The 13,449-nt window shown below is 35.6% G+C and overlaps 1 protein-coding gene and 1 long non-coding RNA gene across 47 annotated transcripts in view; one reads left to right on the forward strand and one right to left on the reverse strand.

The window, feature by feature from the left end:
* The first annotated feature begins 1,769 nt into the window (after positions 1 to 1,769).
* LOC141397335 (uncharacterized) lies at positions 1,770 to 7,766 on the forward strand. Its single transcript, XR_012411381.1, has 2 exons — positions 1,770 to 1,982; positions 2,039 to 7,766. It is a non-coding gene; the product is annotated as an uncharacterized lncRNA (long non-coding RNA).
* Positions 7,767 to 7,860: 94 nt separating this feature from the next.
* LOC141394956 (F-BAR domain only protein 2) overlaps positions 7,861 to 13,449 on the reverse strand; it is a 65,394-nt gene continuing 59,805 nt past the window's right edge. For 2 of the 46 annotated variants that reach the window (XM_073971970.1, XM_073972053.1), the window contains exons 6-16: positions 12,960 to 13,262; positions 12,090 to 12,311; positions 10,751 to 10,856; positions 10,356 to 10,690; positions 10,113 to 10,282; positions 9,899 to 10,041; positions 9,481 to 9,843; positions 9,240 to 9,413; positions 8,843 to 9,178; positions 8,559 to 8,788; positions 7,861 to 8,500 (exon numbers count right to left, since the gene is read on the reverse strand). In XM_073971970.1, coding sequence (XP_073828071.1) covers positions 8,403 to 8,500; positions 8,559 to 8,788; positions 8,843 to 9,178; positions 9,240 to 9,413; positions 9,481 to 9,843; positions 9,899 to 10,041; positions 10,113 to 10,282; positions 10,356 to 10,690; positions 10,751 to 10,856; positions 12,090 to 12,311; positions 12,960 to 13,262 — 2,480 coding nt within the window. In that variant the 3' untranslated portion in view covers positions 7,861 to 8,402. Of the gene's footprint in view, positions 8,501 to 8,558; positions 8,789 to 8,842; positions 9,179 to 9,239; positions 9,414 to 9,480; positions 9,844 to 9,898; positions 10,045 to 10,112; positions 10,286 to 10,355; positions 10,691 to 10,750; positions 10,857 to 12,089; positions 12,312 to 12,698; positions 13,263 to 13,449 lie in introns of all 46 variants that reach the window. The other 44 variants (XM_073971812.1, XM_073971896.1, XM_073971678.1 and 41 more) reach the window with 23 other exon arrangements.

Below are 13,449 nucleotides of genomic sequence, written 5' to 3' on the forward strand. Positions count from 1 at the left end.
GATTGGATGTCGGATATCTTGTGAGTGAGGAGACAGATATCATCCGCATAGTCTAAGTCTTCGAGTTGTCGTGAGAGACCCCATATCATGCCTCTGAGAGCAGACTTGATTCATTATTTGATCCAGTACTATTGTGAACAGAGGGTATCCTTGCTTCTATTTGGTCTGATGATGCCAGCTTGTTCATCTCTCAGAATGTTTTCTACTTGGCTTTGAATTGTTTCTTGTATTATGACTGCTAGTGTCTTTGTATATGGTGTTGAGAGTAGGGGTTATTGTGAGGCCTCTTCTAAGTAACTCAGCCGCTGTTATGGCGTCGATCTGTAGAGCTTCTGCCGGTAAACCATCATCTCCTGGTGATTTGTTACTCTTTAGTAGTTCTATTGCCTATTTTATTTCGTTCAAGTGTTACAGGGTATATTGAAAGTACTTTCTGCTGTTGTACATTTCGTTATTCTCAATGGCGTTATTACTCCTTCGAATGTTCTCTCCATCTTTGGTATTTGTTCATCATTGTTCGTTAGTAGTCTACCATTACCATATTTTACTGCTTGGTTCCTGGTACACTTTCGATTTGTGATACTATATATTGTATTTTGTAGCATTCTCGTTTGGTTCTGGCTTGCTGCTTCCTCTACTGCCTTTTGCCAGGTGTTGTAGGATGTTTCTTTTGTCTCTTCTAGCAGCTTTCTTCACTTGTTTTGGTAGTTGTTGATACTGCTCTCTTGTGATATTGTTGTTTTTCAGCTGCATCTTATGTTCAAATCTTTGAGAAATTAGGTACATTTTTCTCTGTTTTTGGACTATTCCCAGTGTATGTTGATGTAATTTCCTCTCAGGTGTGGTGTTGGTTTGTTGGTATCTTTTCGCGTATTGCCGTGGCTAGGGTGTTTGACACAGTTCTATCAGACGTTTTCAACTCCACATCCATGCTTTCCCATTGCTGATTGGGCGTTGGTGTTTTCGCTCCCTATTTTGCTTTGAATCGCTCTTGAATCGGTCCATTATCTTTAGTTTTTCTTTGAAATTTGATTCCAATTGCGCTTTCTGTGGTAACTCTTCATCGCGCTTTTATTCCAGTAGCCTACGATTTTACTGATTGATTCCTGCTGCTGCTGCAACTTTTTTGGTGTACGGGAACGCATTTCGAGTAAAAATGTGCAAAATGTGTTAAATGTGTAAAAACTTTTTAGTTCTGGAACGAAGCTAGTGTGTCAATTGCATTGAATTGAAGTCAAATTTTGACATCTTATGTGCCAACAATTGCCGATGCGGCTACCTTTGTATTTGTACCATGCTGTAACTGCTAAACCTAAATAACGACGGGACGTACACAAATATTTCACCAACCTACCAAAACAACGCTCTCTGAGCGTCCGTATTACCCAAATACGTTGAGTCCCAAATCACATTTAAAACACACAAAATCCGCGACCGTAACTTACTTAAATGTTTTCATTCGTAAAACAAATAATTTTCCTTCCCAATGAATTGTACCTATTTCATGTTTTGTTGGGCTTTTGTTTTTAAAATACAAAACATACACACATACAAACAATAACGTTCTGTCATAGTTGGATTTGTTCAACTTACAAAAAGTATACGCTCGACGTATTTCGGTAGTTCTCATAAAAATACATGTGTTCTACTTTTTTCACCACACACGCCCTGGGTATACGTCCGTATATAGGTATGGGCCTTAAAGCAGTGTTATTTTCTTCAGTCATCAAAAAAGTGTCACTGTCAAAAATGCACCGCCGTTAATTTCTATCGCCGTCAAATGTAGAATGGAAATAACAACATTGCACATTGCGAAAATAAAAACAAAACAACGTGTGTACGATTACTTTCGGTTGTGGCAGTTTGAAAGTAAAGGGATTAAGTAAATAATGTATGTTCGTATTGGATGTGAATTTCCGCCCATCATCTAGCTACCTGAATTATGTGTAACAGAAGTCATGCTTGTATTCGAAGAAGTACAGGTATTTGTGCAAACGAGGGTATAGTTTTAGTTTCTAATGTACATGTATTTTACTAGGAATTACCCGTGAGAAAAACTCGGCAACAACTGGATTGTAAAGCAAAACTCAAGATGTCTTCTGTAATGGGAATTGCTATCTTAACCGTATTTTTACTTAATGAATCCACCCCAATTGTAATCAAGAATTCACAGTCATGAGTCTGTTCATATGGCTTTGTTTCTTTGCAAAGAAGACACCTTGCAACAGCTGCATTCTCATCCCTACACATGTAAGGGATGGATGTTTACAACTGTGTTCTATTTTTACCTTCAACGACAAGTAGCAGCTGAGAAATGTAGGTTTCTTTTCGGCAGGACGAAGGAATTCGAGACAACTGTAGCAATATACAAAATTCGAGTTGGTATTTTCCATGCGTTAAATTGTAAAATGTTAAGAAACACACATACAAAGAAAGATGTTAAGTGGAATGTCCTTACATTCAACACTTTCAACGAGTGTCCTCCTCAAACGTGGTTTATAGACTCAGAGATAAATATAAATTAAGAATGCAGAAAATGTTTTTTTTTTTTTGAGACAAATTAGTCTTTATTCTAGCATAATGTTTTAATATAACCTTTTATTAAAATGACGCATCAAAGTTCAGTTCAACAAGGCAACGTTTATTTACGCATCATTTTGAAATATCTGCCTCCGTTCTCACTCTCTCTCTCTCTTGTATTTGCTCGTATTTTCACACTCAGATTTTTTCTCCTTGGCATGGCATGGCTGCCAGATTTGACGATTTTTTGGTCAAAAATTGATAAATGACGATTTTTAGTTATTTTGCTAATTAAGTCATAATTAATTTTGTAAAACACGATTTTCTAAAAACGGCTCAATATTCTTGCCCCCATTATTATAAGTATTCTTTTGTTATAGATTGGATTTACCGAACAGATTTATAGCGTGGTTAACTTAAAGTTAAAAGTGATGATTGAATTTCAAGGAGGAGCATCTTGGAATTAACTTATATATTATAATATTTGAATGTTTAGATCTAGGCTATAATATAAACACGGCCTTACATCAAATAATATTTATATATGGTGTTTTTATACCCTCAGCCTTTAGGCTATGAAGGGTATATCAGAAAAAATGTATAAAATTGTCTTTTCCATTTCAAAAAAATCAAAAAAAATTTTGATACTACATCAATGATTTTTGGTACACAGATTAAGAAAAAAATCTGCATTCCAAATCTGTTTTCGTTACTAACTTTGATCGTTGCGCGCTAAAGATATGACCGTTTTAATTATGATAATTAGAAAAAATTCTAAAAAAATCGAGGCTTAATATATTTAGCTGTTATATCCTATTATCGTTAACTGAATTCGTAACCTTTGCAATGATGCAAAAAATAATTGCAAAGTCTCAATGGATTCGCGAAAAATCAAATTTGTTAAATAATTTCACGTATTTACAAACATATTTTTGAAACAATAGCGCTCAAACTTACGAAAAGTATATAAAAAAATTATAACAGCATCCAGAGGAATAAAATGAAACCTAAGTTGTGAAGGTTGGAGCTATAGTATTCATGTTATTTGCAAAAATACGAAGAAAATATTAGGAAAAAATTAAAATCATATTATTCTAATTTAATTTTTTGTGGTTTTATAGGAAAAGTTGGAGAAAAAATGTTTGAGTTCTTTGGCATTTTCGTCAAAATTTCACGCAATAATGATGATATTCCATTGTAACAAATTTTTCGCTTATAGTTTTCCTATTGGATAATATTATTAGAACCTTATATTAAATCACAAGGAATTCCAATTGTGGCATAACGTTAAAATAATGTTATATTGAATATTATAACATTTGAGACGCATATAAACCGCGTAATTATGAAAATGACATGATGCGCATCCGATTTTCCAACACAGCGAATCAATCCCTCTTATTTGATGTACAGTTTGTCAAATTCTATTTGGCGGCCACGATGTAGCATCTGCGGCATATTAGGGTGCAAAATATTGTAAAATGGTCATAATTTCCGCGAAGTTCATTTACATTTTATGCGCATCCGATTTCAAAAATCACCATTAAAAAATACATCATTATATGCCGTTTCAATGCGATCCTTCAAGTACCGTGGATGTAGCATCGCACTCAATTTTTAGAAAAAATCTATTATATCTCTGGATTTACGAGAGTTTTTAAATATCTGTTTTCGCACAGTTTAAACACGCGTATCGATCTATTTATTTAAGTAGAACTGACACATCTAAAACGCGTTTTAATATGCGATATTTTCAAAATAATTTTTTGCAAATTTTCAAAATTTGAGGGGTATCATATCCGCCGATCTAGTGGGTGGATTTTTACGCGTCGTGGCTTGTTAGATTCAGAACGTAAAAAAACTAAATTTACGCGGGTTTCCACGGAAATCGAATGACGTTTGTAAATTTTAAACCAAAAAAAATAGGTTTTTGAGAAAAATTTACGCACAAAAATTTCGTGTTTGGGCGCAGATTACTGTGATCCTGTGAGAGCTACACCCTCATGTTATACATTACAAATGCGAAATCGCGAGTACTACAATCAAATAATAAGCTTTTAGGGAAATCCAGCTGCGCGTCCCGATTAGAGCAAAAATTCAAAAAACCCCATTTTTCAGGTTTCAAAATGTCAGCATCCGTTTGAGGTAGATACAGTGGATATATTAAAAAATCATACATTAGAAACTTCAACTCTGAAGCGTACTCTTTAACTTCTCCTTTAAGCATTAAGCTCTACATTGTGTTGTAAAACCACTAATTGGAAAATAGCATAATGAAACTCGGTTAATTCAAAGATTTTTTCCATTTTTTTTACATTAGTACGACAGCCTCCGCTCAAATTATTATTTTAAGAAACCCCTCGGTGAATCGGGCTAAAACAGTTTATTTTACCGAAATGCGGTCAAAAGTTATGGTTTAGTCAAACTGATCCCGAGTTACAATACCCCATACCTCAGTTTCAACATAAGTTAATTTTCTACAAAAAGCTTGATATACACTTTCATACGGGCAGAATGTGCCTCATCGAAATAATGGTTTTAGACCCCAAGTATGTTTGGACTAAATGTGTTTCAGACAATTTGGAGTCGATTGAGCAGAGTCCGTCCGTCTGTCTGTCTGGCTGGAGCGCACGATAACTCTCGAAGGGATGAACCGATTCGGTTCAAATTTTGGCTTTCGTAATATTTTGTCCAAACTTAGTTTAAGTTCGAAGATGAGCTATATCGGTCCACTCCTTCCGGTACCTCCCCCACAAAAGTTCGAAAATGTTCGGAAAATTTGTACGCACGATAACTCTTGAAGGGTGTAACCGATTTGGTCTATATTTTGCCCATCGTGGAGCGTGTACCAGACTTAGATCAGGTTTTAATATGGACTCAATCGGTCCACTCCGTCGGGTACCTCCCACAAAAAATTTTGGAAAAGTTCAGTTTAGGAACATCTCTCGAATCGCTTTGATTTTTGCTTTAGCAACTTGTATTCACTGCCCTCCATACGACGGTATAAGTTTCATCAGGGGCAAGTCCATACTTCCTGAGAAAATAGCCTGAAAGTTGCAAAAACCCCTATGACACCGTGTGAGGAGGTTGGAGGGCAAAATAACTCTCGAACAGGTCTGCCGATTCGGTCCAAAGTTTGGCCTTAGTAATATTTTGTCCAAACATAGTTTAAGTTCGAAGATAAGCCATATCGGTCCACTCCTTCAGGTACCTCCCCCACAAAAGTTCAAAAATTTTCGGAAAAATTGTGCGTACGATAACTCTTGAAGAGAGTGGCCGAATTGGTCCATACTTTACACATCCTAATATATCTACCAGATATAGATCAGGTTCAAATATGGACTATATTTGTCCACTCCATCCGGTACCTCCCACTCAAAATTTCGGATACATGTTCACTTTAAGACCTGCTTTCGAATCACTTTGATTTTTGTTGAAGCAACTTGCATTGCTGCCTCAATTGCGATGGTAAAAGTTGTTTCAGGGGCAAGTTCATACTTCTTGAGCAAACATCCCTGAAGTTGTAAAAAACCCCTATGGTACCATATGTAGTGGCTGGAGATCCATTCTTTTTAGTATCTCCTCCGCAAAACTTTTGATAGTAAATCCTAATCAACATTTTGTCATTTCAAACGCCCAAAATTTTTAAAACTCCCTAAATACATGCGTTTTTTGGAAAAAAAATTGTTTCAATATACACAGGCTGAGGGTATATCTCTGTCGGCAAAGCCGACTGATACTTTTTTACTTGTTATTTTAAACTTTACTCTTTACAAATACTTTATTACACCTTATAATTCACTTGTTGTTTTAATATTTTTTATAAATTATTGCAATTCGTTATTTTATGCATCGTTTCGAAGTTGACAGAGGAGAAAAAAATGCAAAATAAAAACCATTTTTATTCAAAAACGAAATTCCCTGGTGTAGTTGGCTATATAGATGGAGGATGTTCGTCATTTGTACTTAATCTGAACCTACTGTGTATTTGTCACCAAATTCATTTGCAAAAGATTTGCTGTTGTCCGCTCCAAAGGCGATAAATTCACTTATTGTGATGGACCACCACCAGTGTCGTTGAAGTTTATTTTATTTTGAGGCATTTTCTTTTTCAACTTTGCTTTAAAGTGAATCCAGATTCTGTCACTCTTCAGGTGTTCGTGTTGGAGGTTCATGGCTGTTTAAACTGTCCGAAATGGACCTCCACGCTTCATCCGCTGTGGCTTTGGTTTCACCAAAACTCCCGAACTCCTCGGGCTAAGTTTGGATTTTCAATCAGTTTATCAATTAATATTTCGAACTGCTGCTTTGTCGTTATTTTCACCATATTGATACACAAAATTAATTAATGATGCAAAGAATCAATAATTGTTAACAAAATGTTTATTTTCCTTCTTGTTTCTTCGAAAATGTTCACTGCAACTGAAAATTTGTGGTTGCTGAAAAACAGCCGCTTCGTCAATTGAGATTCGCAACTTCAGTTGTAAGTTGCCATACGTGCATCAATTTTGACAACTGGCAACGCCACTCAACGATAATTGTTATCGATGATCGACCCCTACGTCTCTTTAATAATTTTGTTTTCACACAACAGGTGTCGCACAAAAGATTTTCTTTTCTTTCTTTATTCCACTTTCGATCGGAATTCGGTTCTGTGACATGCCTGATATACGGGTATGTTCTGAGACACACTTCACCTCTCATTTCACCCCTCAAGCATTTTGTTCTCCCCATTTGAGCTTATTTTTCGAGTATTTAATGGACGGACTAGGATGTACTCTTCGTTTTAAATACGCTGATGAATCTTAGCACAAAGAAATTCGCAAAAAATAGGAGTAAATGGGGTGAACAAAATGCTTAAGGCGTGAAGTGAGAGGTGAAGTGGGTCTCAGAACATACCCGATAATTAGGCCCCAGGCCTAATGTTTTTTACACGCACACACATGGCCTTTACATTATAACTAATATGCCTAATAGTTTTTCTTTTCAAGTGCATACAGCATGTATTTCTCCCGGAATGGTTTTTGTTTTGATTGAAATCTTTGTTCCCACGCACTCAGATAGAGCTGCTGTTGTAGTAGAAAAAGTTTGCTCGAAAATTATAGTTCGTCTTAGTGTAAAAGCAGTTCATGTTATATTCGTTTTTTTATGCTACCAAATATACAATCTATATCAATTCACTTGAAAGGTTATGTTTTTGTGTAATAAATTGGAATAAATCAATATATAAAACTTTTAAAAATGAATTCATGTCTGTGATTTTTTTATTTGAACGAAAGCCCGTTTTTCAGGGTTTTATTTTCTTAATTTGTTCTTTTTCGTAAGAAATATATGTACGGATGTGGTTAATCTCACAAAACATGTTTATTTATAATCGATGAATTATCCTTGTCTGAACAACATACATATCTGTACACAAAATAAATATACATATACGATTAACTTAAAAATTCAATGTTATATTTTCCGTTGTGAAGAAAATCACATAAATATTTCAACGCAAGCAAATGTTCTAAAAAGGTGGTGATGGGTATGCCATTGTCGTTTCGCAAAAAGATAAATATTTTGCAACTTATTATCAACACTTAAAAATCTACAAAATAATAAGAATAATAATAATGTTTAACAATAATACAAACATTTTAATGTGTTTCTGTTTTCTAAACATATGAAGCATATCCAAAGAATAAATGTGACTTCTATACAAAATTGCTGTTATTTCGTAACAGATTTTCTTTAGGCCGTAGATAAAAGACTCCTGGTGTTCCTTTATCTTAAAGATGTTCATATACCAGCATATACATATATATTGTATAAAAATTTATATCAAATGAGGCATCCATTTGTGAAACAAGTGATGTTTCTCATAACAATAGATTAGATTAGTTAGATTTTGCAGAAAATGGACTACAAGAACCGACAGAAGGTGGTGTTGGCGTTGCCGTACTGCGTATACCATCTCCTTCGCAAACATATTTACCTACAAATAAGGTTTAGTAAATAATGGTATACGTCAATTATGTTTAAACCAATTTTACCGGAAACAAATCTTTTCTTCACCAAAGATACTCTATAACCAGGTCCTTGCAGTTCGAATTCAATGCCAGAGAGTGTTGTACCCTCACAATTGAACTGTGTACTTAATAATGCAGGGACCGATGGACCATCATTTAATTCTAAACGAGCCCGTAATGTACCAACGCCACCATCTGGAGAATTTTGTGATATATCAGTAAAGTTCCATACAAGCCGGTTTGATTCCCCCAACCTGTCGCAATTAAATGGTAGTCAACAAAATTCCAAGCAAATGTATATAACTTACCATGCCGAATGTGGTTTGGACTGCACATTTCGAACTGCACCATTCACAGGGACAGAAAGTGTTACGTTCAGTAAAGGGCAAGCAGCTGCCATTGCATGATTATTATATTTGTAATCAATTTTCAAAGCAGTAAATGTCGGCTCACACTTCCAATAGGAAACAATCTGGAAAGGGCATGAACCGGCTCCCGGTTTAGTTCTTGCCTGATACTTAAGGATATCCACATTGAAGTAAGAAGCTGTAGGATTGTGTTCGGCTTGGCGCCTCAACAGCGCTGTCAATGCGGGCATATTAAACTCGAGCATTGTACTAAATGAATTCGACTGAATCTTGTCGCTAAACATACAAAAAGTAAACATAAGTCTGTCTGCAATGTTTCAATACTCATATTACTTACACATGCACTAATTTACTGTTTGGTACAAAATTTTCTAAATTATGGACATTTTTAATACGAAATCCCAGTTTTGCTGGATTGGGATTGTTTGCCAATAGTCCAGCAATACCCGCTGGGAACGACAACATCATATCACCCGATATTTTCACTTGACAGCGAGATTCGTCACTTCCTCTGTGTTCAAAAATATTCATAAAATAAAATAGAAGACAAGAAAAGACAGACAAGAAGTAAATCATACCTGAAGTAGGCATGGATAATCTCATGAAAAGCCACTGCTAATGGCACTGTATCGGAAATGCCTATAGTTAGGGGAGAAGGACCTCTTGAGGATCCGATCCCCCCAATAGCTGTTCTAAATTCAAGCGAGCCTATGCTATCTGCTCGATTCATTGCGTTAATAGGTGCTGGACTAATACGGCCCCGGACACCGACAGCCATTTCGGATCGTCGGGAAGGTGGTCGAGGTATGGCAATGCTGCTATTAGTAACCGATGTTGGAGTAGGGATTTGACGACCGTGCCCCTTGGCAAAATTTGCCGAGGCTGGTGCCGAATTGCTAACGTCGCCTATTTCCGAGAATATGTCTCCCAAGTCGGCATACCTGCAATAATTTCTATTATTATTTTACTAATATAATATAGCAATATTCATGACACCTTGAGTTTGTAGTCATAGATAAAGTTGGACTCTGCAACGGTGCGTACGGATGCACCGCAGCCGTAGGGGTTGATGCATTCGAAATCTCGGGAGATTGTTGCCGAGAGGGCAGTCTGGATTGCTGTTGCAACTGCTGACTGTGCTGCTTAATATGTTAAGAAAAACACAGTTGTTAAAAATGCATATTTATGTACATAAGAAGTAAACACTTACAGTAAAAATTCCTGTAGGAGATAACGAGATATTCTCTACAGTAGCTCTCAATTCATCAACACTTGCCGACATGGGCGCTTGACCATTATTAAGCGGTTTGATCTTAACATGTATTCGCTTCTCGGGTCTATCATTGTCTGAATCGGAATCGGAGTCAGAATAGAAACTACCTGCTAATGATTTGTAACATTGGAATACATCAATGTAGAAATAGTAAAATAATAACTGTATCTGTATTTTTACCATTCTCATTATGTTCATCCCATGCAACTTCTTTGGGGGGTTGAATGCTATACCCGTCTTCATCTACATCGTTGCCATCGATTGCTTGACCCACTAACTGGCCCACGTTGTTGTTATTTTTTACATGACCCATATCTCCAATTTCACTAGCATTTGACAGCCCAGTCGTTGTAGAAGGGATTGTAGTCGATCCTTGATTACCTGCTCCTGCTGATTCCACACTTCCACATCCAGAGTTAGATGAAATAGCAAGACCACCAGCGCTGCTTCCACTTGAGTTTGGATTTTTCATTTTGCTATCTTCATATTCAACAAAGTTATTGCTTTGCTCCAGACTAAGATATAGAAAATGTTTGCCACATGAATTTTCAATTTTATAACCAATTATAATTCACCTTGGAGTTCTCTCCTCCTGAATATTGTCTGCAATGTCATTGTCCTTCTTTTTCTTTGACTTCTTAGTTTTTGTTTTGTCGCGACGACTTCGTAGTAGTTCAGACACTGTGTCAGAGTGAATAGATTTTTTAGTACATCATTAAAAAATGTCTTTAAAACTTTTCAAAATTAATTAATCGTTTGATCTTAAATATAATACATAACACGAGACGAGGGTAGGAACATACATTTTACCAATAGAAACAAAATAGATATTTCGGACAAACGTATAATTCAGATGTTGTTATAGGACAAACATATTCATATATTCGTTATTATTGACAGCATGGCTTATAGGCGCAAATGGAGAATGAGTACAAGAAAAGTACAAAAAGTAGTTGCAACATCATATATCATTAAGGCGTTTTTTAAAAAGTATTTCTTTCTTTGGCAAAATTATGTTGTAAATATTGTTTATGTTTAGATTTAAGACATTTTTATTTAAAGCAAACGAAACAAATTAGTTTATTGCGTATTACTCCCGACGTTTCGTCGCTTTTTGTTGACAATTTCTGGCTAAGTTAGTTTGGGCTTTGGAGCTTCAATAAGGTGAAACCGCCTGTAATATTAATTTTCAAGTCGTGTAGTTTATTGTATTAGTTCAATGTAAACTCATCTTAAAAATAATATTACGAAGTCACCAGAAAAACTCTACAAAAAGGCGACGAAACGCCGGGTGTAATATGTTTTAAAATTGTGATTAAATTGTTATTAGTTTATAGAATTTCCGTAACTGTTCGATGTTTTTATATTCATATCATTTAATAATATTGTGATCAATCGGTTAATGTGAACCATATTGTACTCATCTGAATACAGAAGCATTTCATATGTTCTAAAGAAGCAAGCGAATAAGTCGACCTTCTGTCTCCGTTTGAAATGTCAACAGTGTGATTTCCGCCTCAAAATGTTGGATATTGGCGAAATTCCCATTACCAATGTTCAAAAATTTCTGCTACGTTAATCTCTACATATAAACTAAAAGTATTGAAAATCAAAAATATACCACTGATCCAAAGGCACTCTACAAACTAGGCAAATTCTTATTGATTTGAGGTAAAATGTATGCACATACATAGCAATCACTGTTGAATATTAGTCAGAGAAAGATACTGATAAAGTGCACTTGAACTCAAACACCAACTCTATATACAGTTAAATTCCATAGGAAAGTGTACCTCCGAAATATACCAATAATAAATATAGGCAAATTGAAAAAGAAAGCAAAAAGCATATAGAATTCCTTTGGATAGGTCTTTTTTTTTTTTTTTTTTTTGAGTAAAACTTTGCTTATCGTACCCTGGGAATTCGAGGAGAAAATATTCAGTAAGGATGTTGTTCGTCTTTGATTTGTTGTACCCAACACTGTTGAAGATGTGGAAGTAGTGTTCGTGGTCATCGAAGAAGAAGTCTTATTTGTTATACTTTGCTGTGACGGTGAGCACGGCTGAGTTTTAGTCAGTAAACTCTCCGCAATTCTGGCATTGGCAGGATCTGTCATTAAAGCATCTCGTTGTTCCACTAGGCATTTATATATGAGAGGGGTATATTATTATAATTAGGGACATGACATGGTTAGCAATATGTATTTATATAAAATCGTTTCTAAATATTCTATGTTGAATACATATCATTAAAGTAAGAGTATTAGTGAATGTGTGTATGTATGTTCTGCTGTTTAAAATAATGTTCCATTTAGTGGATTTCAAAGGAATAAAGTTGGTGTTTTGAGCAATATTATAATGAAATACAGACAGGGAAAAGGTACGCGTGATATGAAGAATGCGCAAATTAGTGTCAGTGGCAAATCAAATCTTGAATTGTGAGTGACAGAAAAAAGAAAAACAAAATGAGTAGAAGTAATGTGTGAGTATTAAGTGTCGTATCTATCACATGTGAAAAATGAACCTTGATTATTATTTTCCTGCTGTAACGGAAGCTCTGATTTGAGGGAATTTTTGTTGATGGTTGTGGTACTAGTAGTTGTGCCAGTAGTGGTGGTGGTACAAGTAGTATTGTCTGTGGTTAAATTGGTTGATAGTGAACTTGTGATGCAATTACTATCCGTACCGAAATTTCCACTACCACTAGTGACAGATGTAGGCATTCCAACATTTTGTTGCTGATGTTTGTTCGTGTTATTAGAAGAAAACCAGTTTCGGAAATTACTTTTCACGCCGCTTGCAGCAGTTGAAGACGCACATTCTGGAGATGTGGGTCGAGAGAGTGGTTTTATGTTTTTCGGTTCGTTTGTTGATTCATCGGCATTCACTAGTCCACTACTGCCGCTAGCTATACTGCCAATTGATACACCCTCTGTACCACGTTGTTCCAATGTAGCATTGCCCCCACGGTTAATGCTCGATACAGAATTGGAGTTTGAAGTGATCGATGGCTGATTAAGACGAATATTTGAAGAAGCTAGTGCTTGCTGATTTATAGATAATGGAATGAATTCAAGTTCTGGCATTTCTATTAAAGAAAAATGAAAGACATGTGTTATATGAATGTAAAAACCGACATAATCACCTTTAGTACGGTTGGCGTTAAATACGACAAAATAAGATATTGGTGTATTTTACGGCAAATTGGTATTATGAATGTATTTGTACTAAAAATAATTGTTTGGCGTAGACGTTTGTGTAATCATTGGCGTAGT

This window comes from Musca autumnalis, unplaced genomic scaffold, assembly GCF_047663935.1.
Source record: "Musca autumnalis isolate F117 unplaced genomic scaffold, ASM4766393v1 scaffold_1, whole genome shotgun sequence".
Classification (NCBI taxonomy): Eukaryota; Metazoa; Arthropoda; class Insecta; order Diptera; family Muscidae; genus Musca; species Musca autumnalis.